The 18,203-nt window shown below is 37.1% G+C and overlaps 1 protein-coding gene across 1 annotated transcript in view; it reads right to left on the minus strand.

Annotated features, from left to right (window-relative positions):
- RAD9B (RAD9 checkpoint clamp component B) overlaps positions 1-18,203 on the minus strand; it is a 55,116-nt gene that overhangs the window by 36,267 nt on the left and 646 nt on the right. Inside the window, 3 exon segments of the mRNA XM_072600479.1 lie at positions 5,022-5,136; positions 6,837-6,986; positions 8,745-8,815. Coding sequence (XP_072456580.1) covers positions 5,022-5,136; positions 6,837-6,986; positions 8,745-8,815 — 336 coding nt within the window.

Below are 18,203 nucleotides of genomic sequence, written 5' to 3' on the forward strand. Positions count from 1 at the left end.
CAGTTGGGTATAGAAATCTATTTTACTCTACAGAAAAGTACGAAGTCAAAAGAAGGGGTGGGGCTGATAGAAGAGAGGGTGGATTGGGGGAGCTGGTAGTCAAAAGCAAAACACTTTCGAGGATAGAAGGGGCAAAATGGGGGGGGGAGAGAGAGAGATAAATGGGGAAAATAGAAATACACAGTAATAAAAACTGTGAAAAAATTTTATAGCAAGTTTCTCTGATAAAGGCTTTATTTCTCAAATTTGTAGAGAACTGAATCAAATTTTTAAGAATACAAGTCATTCCAGAATGCATAACTGAACAAAGCATATTAATAGGCAGTTTTCAGATGAAGTAATCAAAGCTATCTATAGTCATATAGAAAAATGCTCTAGGGAGCCAAGATGGCAGAGTAATAGCATGCACTTTCTAGAGTGCTGCCCCCAACCCAGCCAAACACCTGTCAAAAATGGCTCTAAACAAATTCTGGAGCTGCAGACCCCACAGAATGACAGAGTGAAGCAAAGCTCCAGCCCAAGACAGCCTCGAAGGTTGCTGGGAAATGTCTATCATGCCACACAGGGGGCAGGGCACAGTCCATCATGGGCCATACCAGCACAGAGAGGACCTGAGAAGACCTTGGGGAGACTGAATCTCTAGAGCCTGTGGCACTTTCCAGACTTGAAAACTCCAAAATGCAGAGGACAAATTGGAAGGTCAGTGGAAAAAGCCTGTGGGACCAGTGTGGGAGAGTAGAGTGGTCTGGCCCCAGCTCCAGGGTGGCAGAGGGGGAAGGGGGCAGAGGAACCTGCAGCAGCAGGGGCAAAAACAATGACTGTTTCTGGAGCTCTAGGCCTACAGATTGTGGGGGAATCAAGTGACTGACAGTACACTGCCACCCCCACTGGAAGCAGAGATCTCCCTTGACAAAGAGCTCAAAAGGCAAGTAAATGGCTGGGGAAATGAACAAAAACCAAAAAGAGAATCACACTATAGATTCTTACTTTGGTGACAAGGAAGATGAAAACATGCAAACAGAAGACAACAAAGTCAAAGTTCCTCCATCCAAAACCTCCAAGAAAAATACGAATTGGTCTCAGACCATGGAAGAGCTCAAAAAGGATTTTGAAAATCAAGTAAGAGAAGTAGAGCAAAAACTGGGAGAAGAAATGAGATGCAAGAAAATTATGAAAAAATGAATCAACTGATTGCTAAAGGAGACCCAAAAAAATGTTGAAGAAAATGACACTGTAAAAAATAGACTAACTCAAATGACAAAAGACATTCAAAAAGCCAATGATGGGGAAAATGCCCTAAAAAGCAGAACTGGCCAGATGGAAAAGGAGGTCCAAAAGCTCACTGAAGAAAATAATTCCTCACAGATTAGAATGGAGCAGATCAAAGCTAATGACTTTATGAAAAATTAAGAGATTACAAAAAAAAACTAAAGGAATGAAAAAATAGCAGATAATGCAAAATATCTCATCAGAAAAACAACTGACCTGGAAAATAGATCCAAGAGAGACAATTTAAAAAATTATGGGTCTACCAGAAAGATATGACCAAAAAAAGAGCCTAGATATCATCTTCCAAGAAATTATCAAGGAAAACTGCCCTGATATTCTAGAACCAGAGGGTAAAATAAATATTGAAAGAACCCACCAATTGCCTCCTGAAAGAGATCCCCAAAGGAAAATTCCTAGGAATATTGTAGCCAAATTCCAGGGCTCCCAGGTCAAGGAGAAAATATTGCAAACAGCCAGAAAGAAACAAATCTAGTATTGTGGAAATACAATCAGGATTAAAACCAAGAATCCTATCCAGCAAAACAGGGGGGGAATGGTCATTCAATGAAATAGAGGACTTTCAAGCATTCTTGATGAAAAGACCAGAGCTAAAAAGAAAATCTGACTTTCAAACACAAGAATGAAGAGAAGCATGAAAAGGTAAATAGCAAAGAGAAGTCATAAGGGACTTACTAAAGTTAAACTGTTTACATTCCTACATGGAAAGACAATATTTGTAACTCTTGAAACTTTTCAGTATCTGGGTAGTGGGTGGGATTACACACACACACACACACACACACACACACACACACACACACACACATACACACACACACGCACACACACACACACACACACATGCACACACAGAGCACAGAGTGAATTGAATAGGATGGGATCATATCATAAAAAAATGAAATTAAGTGGTGAGAGAAAAATATATTGGGAGGAGAAAGGGAGAAATAGAATGGGGCAAATTATTTCTCATAAAAGAGGCAAGCAAAAGACTTTTTAGTGGAGGGAAAAAGAGGGGAGGTGAGAGAAAAACATGAAGTTTACTCTCATCACATTCAACTAAAGGAAAGAATAAAATGCACACTCATTTTGGTATGAAAGCCTATCTTACAGTACAGGAAAGTGGGGGAGAAGGGGATAAGCAGGGTGGGGGGGATGATGGAAGGGAGGGCAATGGGAGGAGGGAGCAATCTGAAGTCAACACTCTTGGGGAGGGACAGGATCAAAAGAGAGAATAGAAGCAATGAGGGGCAGGATAGGATGGGGGGAAATACAGTCAATCTTACACAACAAGACTATTATGGAAGTCATTTGCAAAACTACACAGATATGACCTATATTGAATTGCTTGCCTTCCCAAAGGGAATGGGTGAGGAGGGAAGGATGAAGAGAAGTTGGAACTCAAAGTTTTAGGAACAACTGTCGAGTACTGTTCTTGCTACTAGGAAATAAGAAATATAGGTAATGAGGTATAGAAAGTTATCTGGCCCTACAGGACAAAAGAGAAGATGGGGAGAAGGGAAGGGAGGGATGATAGAAGAGAGGGCAGATTGGTGATAGGGGCAATTAGAATGCTCGGTGTTTTGGGGTGGGGGGAGGGGACAAATGGGGAGAAAATTTGGAATCCAAAATTTTGTGAAAATGAATGTTAAAAGTTAAATACATAAATTTTAAAAAAAAGCAATGGGGTTTTTTGGTCCATATTTTCTTACACAACATGACTAACATGGAAATATGCTTTGCATGACTGCACATGTACAACCTATATCAAATTGCTTACCTTCTCAAGTAGGAGGGAGGAAATGGAGGAAAGAATTTGGAACTCAGAATTTTTTTTTAATGAATGTTAAAAAAATTTACATGTAATTGTGAAAAATTAAATATTATAACCCAAAAAAGCTGTAGTATGTGCAGTGGCCACACCCTAGTAAAACATATCAGCAGACAGTTCAAAACAGGTTGAGGGTATCCAAAAGGCCTCCAACTTGTCAGTGAGTGAATTAAGGGACTGTCTTCCCCAAGCATGTAAAGACTTTTCCTGGTAGAATGGGTGGATAAGAACAATTTGTTTCATCAGCCAGGAAGGCAGCTGAAGTAAGAAGCAAAGAGCGCTTAGATCGTGATCAAACATCAAAGACACCAAGGTCATCCACTACATCCTGGGCCATTGCCAGTTGTCTTGACTTTTGTCCTGCCACTGGACTTTGATGATTCAGGAAGAAAGAGTGAGACTGATGACTGTGCAACTCTGCCTCATGTAAATTCATTTCACGTCCAAGTCAAGACATCACCCATGATGTCATTTGTCCTCATTAAAAACAAATGACCAACAACAACACATATAACACACACACACTAACACACACACATACATATGGACAAGCTAATGTTACATTTTCCTTATTGGTAAACTCACTGATGCAACTAGTATCTAGTAATACTAGAAAGCTAGTGTTTTATATTATTTATTATTAGAAAATTAGTATAAAGCTAGAAAAAAGTATTAGACCATTAGTATCTAGGAAACTGTAGGGATATGTGTGTGTGTGTGTGTGTGCAATGAAAGCAAGTATAATATACATATAGAGAGCGGTATATATAAATATATACCTCTCAGTACTGTAGAGAACCCTCTAAGACTAAGGACTTTGCAAAGAAGTCATTAATCTGTTTTGGCCAAAGGAGTTTTCTAATGCTGTGTTTCCTACACCAATGAAATCAGAGATCTGGCAAAACAAACCTATTCTGATACCTCTAAAATTGTAGGAGCATATTTATTATTTTCCAGGTATATATCACCTACAGCAGAGGAACCATTTTTTAAAATGTATTTATCGCTCTCTAGTGGACATCACGAAACACATCATTGTCTGACCAAAACAGCATTATTCAAATTCCTTTTAAAACAAAGATATTTTCTTGCAACTGGGTGTGATGTCCTGACTTCTTGACTACCTCTTTAGTAAGGTTGTCTTAAGACATCAAAAAAGTTTAGCAGATACAAAATTTCTAAATATATTTACGTGTTCATTATTGGTTGAATCTTTAAGAGCAACAATAAAAAATGATGGCACATTCTAACTCACGCCATTCTGAAACAATGTTCTTCCACCAGACTACTGAATGCAAAACTGTTATTATGTTTAAATATGTACCTTGTTTACTTTTGTAGCAAGACTTTCTATAGAAGCCATTAAAACCAATTAGCAAATATTTATTGAATACCCAACCACTTCTATCGAGATTTTTTTTGGTATATCAATATTAACAATAACTAAATCTATTATGGCATTATTTAAGTAGGTAAAGTAGTTACAATTAAAAGTTTTTACTACTAGCATTTGGTCTAGAAGTTGAGAAGTCTGGGTTTTGTGGCTTCCAACTTCATTACTTCTTGGTATTTCTCCATCTGTACATACTCACTAGTCTGAAACATTCTGCTGAAATTGGGCGAGCAACGAATAACTGCATGACTAAATTCAACAGAATGCATTTCAGACTGGTTTGTGTATATGCAGAACTTGTGCCTCTAGATCTTACTCAATGAAGAAATAATTTTTTACAACCAAATGACTTTTTAGTGTTATTTTTTGATGTTAGGTTATCTGCAATGCACAATTTTTGCATCATTAAATTTAAAGTAATTTTTAATGCTAAAAATATCCAAGGTATAATGAAACTATCATAAACATGAAATAAGCTCAGAAGGAAAACAAGTTTATGACCATACCTACCATGTTTGCAGAAGAGTTGAAAAATCACATGGCATGTAGTAGCACTCATAAAAATACTGCACATTTCTACATTTCTTTCAAGTGTATTCAGACATCTAAATATAGGCAGAACTGACTGTAACAAAAAAAATATGTAATCAGAATTTTAAATTTCATTATAAGGAAGATGTCATTTTAAAAAGAAACTATGTTTGAATTTATACTCCTAACCCTGTGAGCTTCCTTTTGGAGATAGTAACTAACAACTAAATGTAAATTTCAAATGATACACAAATAAAATGTTTCATAAAAGAGAGCGAAGATTCTTTCAGGAATTAGTAAATTTGCTGAGAAAACCCATTTTCTGATTAGGAAAAAGACAACTGTGGGTCTTCCAAAACCCAGGGACATCATGCTGTCATATAAATAATGTCCTTCCATACTCATGTGAATGGAAAAGCAGAAAAGACTAGGAGCTTGGAAACAGAAAATGAAGCTGACATCACTGGTCTTCCTCCTGCTAAGAGAGAACAGAGGTTAGGAAGAGAAAATGAACATCAGTTTTTTAACTAGCTGTAAGTGTGATGGGGGAATGCGTCAGGGGCCTCCTGAATGAGTTCCTCCACCACCACCAATGGGATCAAATTACAGTATTTAAGGGGCGAGTAACAGACTGTGAGATGTGAACTTGAGCACCTTGCAGACTTCCAGTGACCCATTTTCACACTGTAGTGGACAGACAGCATACCCTGAATGATCTATTTGATTGTGAAAGAGGAAATTTGGATGAAATCTGTAGAGAAAATGGTGTTGCTATGGGTATGCCTTTTCTCCTCCCCTTCATTGAATGACCCTTTTCTTCCCTCCATGCCCCACCCCCCACACACAATTAAGACTATCTGAATAGAGAAAACAATGGCAAGGAATCTTGCTATTAAACTGGCCTAAGGTCTGAAGTATCAACCTTAAACATAAGGGGGAGACTTGCATTCTAATACAAAAATTCTGGTTGAATTGAAAGGGTCCTACTCAAACTTCACCTTCCTTCCTTTCTTCCTTCCTTCCTTCCTTCCTTCCTTCCTTCCTTCCTTCCTTCCTTCCTTCCTTCCTTTCAGAGAGCTATCCCTTATAATAAATGAGGGAGGGGAAGAAAGAAATTAATGTTCAGCAAAACTAAGAAACATACTGAAAAAGTCTGCCATTATATGTTCCTTACCCATGGTGTTCTGCTTCTGCAGAAGTGGAGGAGGAGAAGAGGAAAGTATTTTCTAATATCTTAAAATCTCTACTTGGGGCCAAGTTTGATGTCAAAGAATTAGTTTTCAAGTATTTTTTTACTTTTCTTTTTGTTGTTGTAAACATTGTGTATACTGTCTTCTTGGTTCTGCTTACTTCACTTTGTATTACTTTGTGTAAACCTTTTCATGCTTCTCTGTAGTCATCACAATCGTTGTTTCTTATGGCACAGTAATATTATTATGATCATGTATGTTTAGCCAGTCTCTAGATGATATTCCTTTTTTTTTGCTACCACTAAAGTACTGCTAACACAAGGTGTCCCAAAAGTTTTAGTGCAGTTTTAAGCTAAAACCTTGTATATTAGTTACTTGTTTAAATGTTATATCTTCTTTCTAGCCAATAAATTCCATTCAAGTTGTTGGCTCCTAGGATAGTAAGCTTACAAGAAGCAGGCACCCCTTTATAAATGACTGTTGCATCGAATGTTCTAATTTAAACCAAAATATAAAGATTTTATGTTTTTCTTCCACATATCAAATATTCCCATTATGCACTGGGAAAAAAAACCCTCAATGCCCTCAGTCTACTATGATTTACCTTCATTCCCAATTTACATTTTAGATGCAATGGCATGTTACTGTCACATATTTCAAGTGTAGCTGACCACTGGTACAGTTGAAAGAATGAAGTTGGGAATAAAACACTTGCATAAGCTGACCTACAAGAATTCACAGACCGAAGAGCAAGCTGGAAAAAAAAAAATAACAAACAGTAAATGAATTTACACAAATGATGTGAAGAAAACTAATATTTTAGTATCTTAAAATTTAGGTAGCTATATGAAACTATAATATACAACCACTACACTCCCATAGTATTATCCACACAAAAATACAATCTAGCACTAACCACAGGTGTCCCAGAGGGCTCTGTCCTGGACCCTCTTCCTTTCTCCTTCTATACTATATTGCTGGGTGATCTCATCCTCTTCCATGGATTTAATTATCATCTCCATGTTGAGAATTGTTAAATCTACTTATCCACTCCTAACTTCTAATCTTACTTCCAGTTTCCCATCTCCAACTATCCTTCACTCATCTCTGACCGGATTTCTAGTAGGCACCCTAAACACAACATGTCCAAAATTAAATTCACACACTCAATCCGTTCTAAATTTCTCTATTACTGTTGAGGGCAACACCATCTTTCCAATCCCCCAGGCTCAAAATGTAGGAGTAATATTCAATTCCTCACTATCTCTACCCCCCTCCCCCTATATCCAATCTGTTATCTAAGCCTGTTGAATTCACCTTTGTAACATCTCTCAAACACATCTCCTCTTCTCTGACACTGCCACCACCCTGGTGTGGGCCTTCATCACTTCATGCTTGGACTATTTTTTTTTTTATTATTACTTATATTTATATCAGGAATGCAGTTTACATGCATATTATTGAGCAAAATTGGATTGCAAACAAGTATACAAATATCATAACAAGCATTATCAAATAACATAACTGGCACTAGTGTTATAAGCATATTAATGGAACTAGTAAGGAAGAATCATGGAAAAGGACTGCAGTCCATGGCATTTTTGTTTTTAACCAAACCAAAACTCTCGGCAGCACCATAATGACAATACTTACAAGAAACATAGAAGAGAGAACATTTTTACTATTTTTTCAGAATCACTTGCTTTGCATTATTGCAAAGCCTGTTGGTTGGTTTGTCTGCCACACGTCTTTCCCTTTTCCAATCCATAATCTGTTCAGTCACCAAGGTGATTTTCCTAAAGCACCATGTCACCCCCACACTCAGTGTACTCCAGTGGTTCCTTATCACCTCCAGAATAAAATAAAAAGTTCTTTGTTTGGTGTTCAAGATTCTTTATAACCTACTTCCCCCTACCCTGCCCCACACAGTTTTCTTTAACCCCCTCCCCATACTCTTCAGTGCTGTGACATTAGCCTCCTGCTTCTTTCTTGAATGAGAGACTCCATCACTTGACTCCAAGCATGTTGCTGACTCAGCCTCTGGAATGTTTTCCCTCCTCATTTCCACCTACTGATTTCCTTCAAGTCCCAGATAAAACCTCAAATTCTACAGAAAGACTCTTAATTCTAGTGCCTCTCTTCTGTGGACTATTTCCAAATTATCCTTACATATTGCTAGTTTGTACATATTTGTTCGCATGATGTGTTCCCCATTGGACCATGAGCTCCTTGAGGGCGGGCACTGTCTTTTGCTACATTTTGTATTCCCAGTGCTTAGGACAGTGTCTGGCACATAGTAGGCACTTAATAAATGTTTACTGACTGGAATGGCTCAAATTAGCTATATTTGGGGGGAAATAGTTTTTTTTTAAAGATATAAAGAAAAAAGCTGAAACAATAAAAGTAATTCTCTTACATTTTTCATCTTCTGGTAAATGATGAATTTGGATTAAGATCTTTGAATAATTTCCTTTGCTTTCATATTTGATCTGTTAAGTTAATTTTTACTTACACCTCTTTCAGTTGGGTCAAGCCACAGGTCCTCACTAATTCGAGCTAAAGCATGGATTGCTCTCCCAAACACTGTAGAGAAAAAGGATAGTGGTCTTTAAATTCTTTTCCTTCATCAATGATAAAAATGAATACAGATCTCACAGATAAGGTGATAAGTATAAATAGTTAAATTCATAGCACCTATTCAAGGGAAGGTGTCAAACGTCTAGTCTAGAATCAACGTCACACTGCAGGTACAGAGACTGTTGTAGAGGATAACAAATGTTTCCCTAGGCCCTGTGAGAGATGATCCTGGCCTATATAGACCCTCTTGCATTTCCTAAGGGTAGCATTTACTATGGTTTTTTGAATAATAAAACAAAATAATTCTTTTTTTTTTTAATCGCTTTAAGTTTTGTAGTATTGCTTATTTAATACTGGCTAATATGAGCCTATGTTATATCTTTCACGTAGTTCATGGTTTTTCTGGATGCCTCAGAAGTAGACAGTAATGGTGTGATTTGGAAGAGTTTGTCCCAAGTCTTCATTTAAGACGTGATCCCCAAGAACCCATTGCAGTCAAGTACTAGCATGTTTTTACAACACTTTAAGGTGCTGGTTAAGGTTATTTAAGGGTAAGGAGCACTTTCTTCACTAAAGTCCCAGAAATAAGTTGTTCAGGTCATGTCATCATCATCTTACAGATGATGAAGCTAAGGAGGTAAAGTGACTTGCCCAAAGTCAAGCAAGTTTTATCTAGTAGGTGCAGTATTCAAATCCTGATGTTTGGAGTCTAAGGAGATCTGTTAGAGGAGATATTCTTATCAGGTGCCACCGAGTTTCAATCTAACTCTAAAATTCTCTCATTCTGTGCTCTTTACACTACACCTTGGTGGATAGAATGATGAATCTGAAATCAAGAAGACCTGGGTTTGAATTTGTCCTAAGACACTAGCTATGAACTTAGGATGTCACTTAACCCTTCTCAGCTTCAGATTCCTCATCTGTAAAATTAAAATAACAATAATATTTACCTCAAAACGTTGTTTTGAGAAGCAAATCATATGAGACAATAGGGATACTTCTAGGGTACTCTCTAAACTTGCTCTCAAATCTTTGCACTGAGAGAAGGAATATTATTTTTAAGTTCCTAGGGTATAGAATGTAGGGCATAACTACTTCTAAAACAATAACTCACAGGCCCTCATTAGTGTGCTTCCTTTTAACAATCAGGCAACAGACATAATTAGTTCTTAGCAAAAGCATTTACTAAAATGGCATAGTAAGATTGTTGTTGCTTGTTCTTTATTCTTGAAGAGGATCATGACATCAGGAAGGTGATGCCATGACATGCAAGTGAATTAGATTTAAGTGAAGGAGGGCTGTGCAAAGTCACCAGCCTCACTTTCTCCTCCAAAGCCATCTGGGTTCAGTGGCAAGACACGGATCAGGATGACCGAAGATGACCCTGAGATATAGTAAGAACAGTAGCAACAAAACTAATAATACTCCCACAAGCCTTGGGTGCACTCTTCTACATATACGATCAGCATCTTTTGGAAGAATGGTTGTAGGAAACAAATCTAGAATGACAGGGACTTGATGTCTTTTCTTTCCCAGTGGGACTTTCACAAAGCTCTCCCTCCCTTTTCCTCCCTGAGCATAATATCTCTGCTGGGCAGATTGCTCTGCTGAGCTCCTAGAATCTTTCCACAGCTTGATTCTTAGGAGAACAGGGAATATTTCCTTCAATGTAACTCAAGAAAAATGGGAGTAGATGCGTTCCCAGAGTCATTCCTTCAGCAACCTGAATTGGGATTGATGGCAGAGCTAAGCAGGAAGCCCCAGGCAATCTGAGGCAGCAGCCACACTGCAGAATCTCAGGCATATCAGCCCAGGAAGGGAGTCCAATGGAACCAAGTGAGAAAGCTGCAGAGCCCCAGGTAACTGCAGCAATTGCTCCTAAGACGATCAGCTTGCAGATTAAATGTCTGTAAGTAACCTATTTGAACATCTGGGAACCAAGATGGCAAAATGAACGGTAAATGCTCTAATCATACCCTTGTTGACCTTGAAAAACCCATAAAATATTTCCCCAGGAATAATTTTGGAACGGTGGGATCAGCCAAAGGGGCAAACAGTCTCTTGGCCCATGAGGCTAGGAAAATCACAAAGGGAGGGGGCCCTCTTGCCATGTCTAAAGGGAACCAGTGCAGGAACAGAGCTGTCCCAGACAGCCCTACCTCATTAATCCAGGAGGAGATCCTCAGCCCCATGGGGGTGGAGCCCACAATCGTCAACACCAAGAACACAGGCATGCCTCAGCACAGCCAGGAGAATAGGGAAGACACTAATGCAAACACTAGTTCACCAACCCCTGAGCCTGCCTGTGCTCAGAAGAAGAGACGTCCTGTGGCCAGACCACCCCTCCCCCACAACTAATGCAGCTAACTCCAGGGTAACTCCTGGGAAACTCTGAAAGACTTCACCTAGCCTCTGTTTTGGCACATCAGTCAGCTCAGTACAAGGTAAGCTACAGCATTCTAGCCTCTAGCTGAAAGAACCAGGGGCTACAATACACAAAGCCTCAAGTTCTAAACACAAGACAGAGCCCTCTGTGCCCCAGAAGCAGAGATCCACTTCAAAAACTAGGAAAAAGGCAATCATCATGAGCAAGAAGCAAATCAGAAAAAATAAGACCATAGAATCTTTCTATGGGGACAAGGACCAAAACACAAATACCAAAGAGGGCAACATTGAGACTCTACTCCCATCTGAAACTTCAAAAGGGAGTATGAACCGGTCTCAAGCCCAAAGAGCATTCTTGGAAGAGCTCAAGAAGTATTTTAAAAGCCAAATTAGGGAAGTAGAAGAAAAACTGGTCAATGATTTTTAAAATATGAAAAAAAGAAATCATGGAAGAATTTAAAAGGAAAATTGGAAAAATGGAAAAGGAAGCACAAAACCTAACTGAGAAAATTGAACAAATGGAAAAGAAAGTACAAAACCTAACTGGAGAAAATGCCTCCTTAAAAGGAACAACTGGACAGATGGAAAAGGGGATGCAAAAGTTAATTGAAGAAAACAACTTGATAAAAATTAGAATCGGGCAAGTAGAAGCTAATGACTATGAGACATCAAGAATTAGTCAAACCGAATCTAAAGAATAAAAATATAGAAGAAAATGTAAAATATCTGATTGGAAAAACAACGGACTAGGAAAATAGATCCAGGAGAAAAATCTAAGAATTATTGGCTTACCAGAAAGCCATGATGAAAAAAAGAGCCTGGACAATATCTTAAAAGAAATAATTAAGTAAAACTGCCCAGAAGTCCAAGATCCAGGGAGCAAAATAATCATTAAAAGAATCCACCATTCATTTCCTGAAAGAGATCCCAAACTAAAAACATCAAGGAATATCATTGCCAAATTCTAGAACTATCAAGTGAAGGAGAAAATACTGCAGTCAATCAGAAAGAAACAATTCACATATCCAGGAGCTACAGTCAGGATCACACAGGACCTTGAAGCTTCTACATTAAAAGATCAAAGGGACTGGAATAGGATATTCCATAAGGCAAAGGAGGTGAGACTACAACTAAGGATCAATTACCCAGCAAACTTGAGCATAATATTTCAGGCAAGGAGAGGGACATTCAGTGAAATAAGGGATTTCCAGACCTTCCTAATGAAAAAGCCAGAGCTCAATAGAAAATTCAATCTTCAAACACAAGTTTCAAGAGAGGCATAAAAAGATAAACAGGGGGAAAATACTGTTATTCAATATGGGCAAACTGTTTACATTCCTACAAGGGAAGATACTATTTGTTAATCTTGAGAATTGAATATTTATTATGATATATCAAAGGGTTATACATAGATAGAGGGAGTGGGTATAAAGTAAATGATATGATGATAAAAATGTGATTTAAGGGTGCAAAGGAATTGTAATGGGAGATGTGAAAAGAAGGAGGCAGGAAAAGGTAAACTACATAACAGGAAGAGGTACAAAAATATATTACAGTAGAGGGAAAGAGGGGAGGAAGATGAGCATTGTTTGAAATTTACTCTCATCTGATTTGGTTCAAGGACAGAACAACAAATTCAGTTAAGTATAGAAATCTAACTAGCTTGATAGGCAGTAGGTGAGAAAGGGGGGAAGAAAAGGGAGGGGAGGCTAAAAGAGGGGAACAAGTAGTAAGGAAAAAGGGGAGTAAAAGGGAGGGGGCCTGAAAGAAGGGAGGGAAGACTGAGGGAGGCAGGGGTCAAAAATTAAAACTGTATTGTAGAGGGGAAGGGAGAAGGGAGAACTAAAAGCATAAATGGTGGGGAAGAGGATGGAGGGAAAAAAACAGATAGTAATCATAACTGTGAATGTGAATGGGATGAACTCTCCCATAAAATGGAGACAGATAGCAGAATGCATTAAAAACCATGATCCAATAATATGTTGTTTACAAGAAACACATTTGAAATGGGGGCATACATAAAGGGTAAAGGCAAAAGGTTGGAGCAGAATATATTGTGCTTCATCTGATGTATAAAAAGCAGGGATAGCAATCCTAATCTCAGATAAAGCAAAAGCAGAAATAGATCTAAATGAAAGAGATAAGGAAGGAAACTATATCCTGCTAAAAAGCACCATAGACAACAAAGCAATATCATTACTAAACATATATGCTCCAAGTGGTATAGCATCCAAATTCTTAGAGGAGAAGTTAAGGGAGTTACAGGAAGAAATAGACAGCAAAACTCTACTAGTGGGGGACCTCAACCTCCCCCTCTATGAACTTGATAAATCTAATCTCAAAATAAACAAGAAAGAAGTTAAGGAGGTGAATAAAACTCTGGATAAGGTAGATATGATAGATCTCTGGGGAAAATTGAATGGGGATAGAAAGGAATATAACTTTTTTCTCAGTGGTACATGGCACATATACAAAAATTGACCATGTATTAGGGCATAAAAACCCCACAATCCAGTGCAGAAAGGCAGAGATAATCAAAGCATCCTTCTCAGATCATGATACATAAAAATTATATATGAAAAAAGGCCATGAAAAGATAAACCAAAAATTAATTGGAAACTAAATAATCTAATCCTAAAGAATGAGTGGGTTAAACAACAAATCACAGAAACAACCAACAACTTCATTCAAGAGAATGACAACAATGAGACAACCTACCAAATCTTATGGGATACTGAAAAAGCAGTTCATAGGTGAAGCTTTATATTTTTGAATGCCTACATGAATAAAATAAAGAGGAGATCAATGAATTGGGCATGCAGCTGAAAAAGCTAGAAAAAGAACAAATTGAAAATCCCCAAGTAAATATCAAATTAGAAATACTGAAAAGCAAAGGAGAGATTAATCAAATTGAAATTAAGAACACTATTGAACTAATAAATAAAACTAATAGTTGGTTTTATGAAAAAAACAATAAAATGAATAAACCTTTGGTCAATTTGATTAAAAAAAGAAAGAAGAAAATCAAATTACCAATATCAAAAATGAAAAGGGTGAACTAACCTCCAATGAGGAGGAAATTAAACCAATAATTAGAAATTACTTTGCTCAACTGTGTGCCCATAAATTCAACAATCTAAATGAGATGGATGATTATTTTAAAAAATATAAATTGCCCAGATTAACAGAAGAGGAAGTTGAATACTTAAATAACCCCATCTCAGAAAAAGAAATTGAACTCTCTAGGAAAAAATCTCCAAGGCCAGATGGATTTACAAGTCAATTCTATCAAATATTTAAAGAACAGTCAATTCCAATACTATATAGACTATATGGGAAAATTGAGGAAGAAGGAGTCCTACCAAATTCTTTTCATGATACAAATATGGTTCTGAAACCAGGAAGAGGCAAAACAGAGAAAGAAAATTAGAGACCAATTTCTCTAATGAATAAAGATGCAAATTTTTAAATAAGATATTAGCAAAAAGAATACAGCAACTTATCATGAGAATAATACATTATGATCAGGTAGGATTTATACCAGGAATGCAGGGCTGGTTCATTATTAGGAAAACTATTAGCATTATTGAACATATCAACAACAAAACTAATAGAAAGCACATGATTATCTCAATAGATGCAGAAAAAACTTTTGACAAAATACAACGCCCTTTTCTATTGAAAACACTGGAGAGCATAGGAATAAATGGAACTTTCCATAAAATAATAAGCAGTATCTACCTAAAATCATCAGCAAATACTATATGCAATGGCGATAAACTAAATGCATTTACAATAAGATCAGGGGTGAAACAAGGATGTCCATTGTCACCACTGCTATTTAGTATGGTTTTAGAAATGTCAGCTGTAGAATTAGAGAAAAAAAAGAAATTGAAGGAATTAGAATAGGCAAAGAAGAAACTAAGTTATCACTCTCTGCAGATGATATGATGACATCCTTAGAGAATTCCAGAGAATCAAGTAAAAAACTATTTGAAATAATAAACAACTTTGGCAAAGTTGCAGGTTACAAAATAAACCCACATAAATCATCTGCATTTCTATATATTACTAACAAAGCCCAACAGCAAGAGATAGAAAGAGAAATCCCATTTAAAGCTACGGTAGACACTATAAAATATCTGGGAGTCTATGTGCCAAAACAAACCCAGGGACTATATGAACATAATTACAAAACACTTTTCACACAAATAAAGTCAGATCTAAGTAAGTGGAAAAACAACAGTTGCTCATGGGTAGGCTGAGACAGTACAATACAAATGACAGTTCTAGCTAAATTAATTTACTTATTCAGTGCTATAAAAATCAAACTACCAGATAATAATTTTCTAGAGCTAGAAAAAAATAATATCAAAATTCATCTGGAAAAACAAAAGGCCCAGAATATCAAAGGAGCTAATGAAAAGAAATGCTAGAAAGGTGATCTAGCCCTACCAGATCTCTGTATTATAAATCAGCAATAATCAAAACCACTTAGTACTGGCTAAGAAACAGAGGGGTAGACTAGTGAAATGGGTTAAGTACTCAAGACACAGCAGTCAATGAATATAGCAATCTACTGTTTGATAAAGCCAAGAACCTCAGCTTGTAGGATAAGAACTCACCATATGACAAAAATTGCTGAGAAAACTGGATAACAGTGTGGCAGAAACTGGGCATAGACCAATGCCTGACACCGCACACTAGAATAAAGTTCAAATGGATATATGATTTAGGAAAGAATCTTTGCAACTAGTGTCTGTGATAAAGGCCTCATTTCTAAAATATAGAGAACTGAGTCAAATTTACAAGAATAGAAGTCATTTCCCAATTGATAAATGGTCAAAGGATATGAACAGGCAGTTTTCAGAGGAAGAAATTAAAGCTATGTATAATCACATGAACAAATGCTCTAAATCATTATTGATTAGAGAGATGTAAATCAAAACAACTCTGAGGTACCACATCACACCTATCAGATTGGCTAACATGACAAAACAGGAAGATGATCAATGTTGGAGAAGATGTGGGAGAGTTGGAACACTAATTCATTGTTGGTGAAGCTGTGAGCTGATCCAACCATTCTGGAGAGCAATTTGGAACTATGCCCAAAGAGCTACAAAAATGTGCATACCCTTTGACCTAGCAATATTGCTTCTAGGACTGTATCCCCAAGAGATCATAAAAATGGGAAAGGGTCCCACATGTACAAAATTATTTATAGTACCTCTCTTTGTGGTGGACAAAAACTGGAAATGAAGGGGATGTCCAACAATTGAGGAGTGGCTGAACAAGTTGTGGTATATGAATGTAATGGAATACTATTGTGCTATAAGAAATGATGAATAGGAAGACTTCAAAGAGGGCTGGAAAGACTTATATGATCTGATGCTGAGTGAAAAGAGCAGAACCAGGAGAACTTTGTGCACAGCAACAACCACAGTGTGCGAGGAATTTTTCTAGTAGACTTAGCCCTTCACAGCAATGCAAGGACCTAAAAAATTCCCAATGGACTTTTGAGGCAAAATGTCTTCCACATCCAGAGAAAGAACTATGGAATTGGATCACAGAATGAAGCAGACCATTTTCTTTTCTATTATGTTTTGTTTTGTTTTATGGTTTCTCCCATTCATTTTAATTCTTCTTTTCAACATGACTAAGGTGAAAATATATTTAATAGGAATGTATGTGTAGAACCTACATAAGATTGCACACTGCCTCAGGAAGTGAGGAGGCAGGGAAGGGGAGGGAAGGTAAAAAAATCTCAAAATCTAAAATACATGTAAGTGTTTGTAGAACACTGAAAACAAAATAATTTAAAAATATCTAGAATGCATCATTAAATGATCATCAGATCATAGATTTAGGGCAAGAATAGACTTTAGAAAATGTCTGGTCCAATTCCATCATTTTCCTTAATATTAATATCTAGAAAAGGAAACGATGATCATAAAGAAACAACATGACTTAAACAAGAACAGACATGCCAAACCTCATTTCCTTTCTTGACACAGTTGTTTCTGGAATTTGAATCAGATGGTCTGGATTCAATTCAAATTTAGAAACCTATTAATTCTGTGGTATCACTTAATCTATCTGAATCACAGATACTTGCACTATAGGTCTCCTAAAACCTTCATAAAAAAAGCATTTTAGAAACTGTAAAGTGCTATATGAATGTAAGCTATTATGATGATAAGCTACATTATACCATCTTGTAACACCGCAGAGAAAATACTTTCTACTTTTTCTGTGAAAATATCTTATGCTCGACTTAAAAATATAATTAAAAGTCTACATTGCATGGCTAATTTTGTAGCTCTAGGATCATTAAAAAGAAGCCAACTTGCCATAACCCAGGCCTGAAGAGGAAACTAGTGCTAAATCAAGCAACAATTGATAAAAATTAAAGACACTTCCTTCTTTCTGCAAAAAAAAAAAAAAAAATGGGAGCAAGGTGTTAGAAGACCTTTGCCAAAGACTTTAAGTTTTTCATTTTCCCTTCTGAGCCTCCCAATAACTCAAAATGGATTGGCTTTGACCAACTATTGACCTTAAATCTGAACTAAAATCCCACCTCCTACAGGAAACTTTCCCTAACCCCTTTTAATTCTAGAGCCTTCTCTCTTTTCAGTTCAGTTGTTTTTCAGTCATGTCTGATTCTTCATGACCCATCTGAGTTTTCTTGGCAAAGATACTGGACTGGTTTACCATTTCCTTCTCCAGCTCATTTTCCAGATGAGGAAACTGAGGCAGACAAGGTTAAGTGACTTGCCCAGAGTCACAGAGTTACTAAGGGTGAGTCTTCCTGACTCCATGCACCACCCTTTCTTTTAATTATTTCCTATTTTTCTTGTACATAGCTAGCTTTGTATGTATTTGTTTGCATGTTGTCTCCCCATTATATGATAAGCTACTTGAGGGCATGGACTGTCTTTTGTCTCTTTTTGTATCCCCATCGATTAGCACAGTGCTTGGCACACAGTAGGTGCTTATATAAAGGTGGATT

The sequence above is a fragment of the Notamacropus eugenii genome, chromosome 4 (assembly GCF_028372415.1).
Source record: "Notamacropus eugenii isolate mMacEug1 chromosome 4, mMacEug1.pri_v2, whole genome shotgun sequence".
NCBI classification, from domain to species: domain Eukaryota; kingdom Metazoa; phylum Chordata; class Mammalia; order Diprotodontia; family Macropodidae; genus Notamacropus; species Notamacropus eugenii.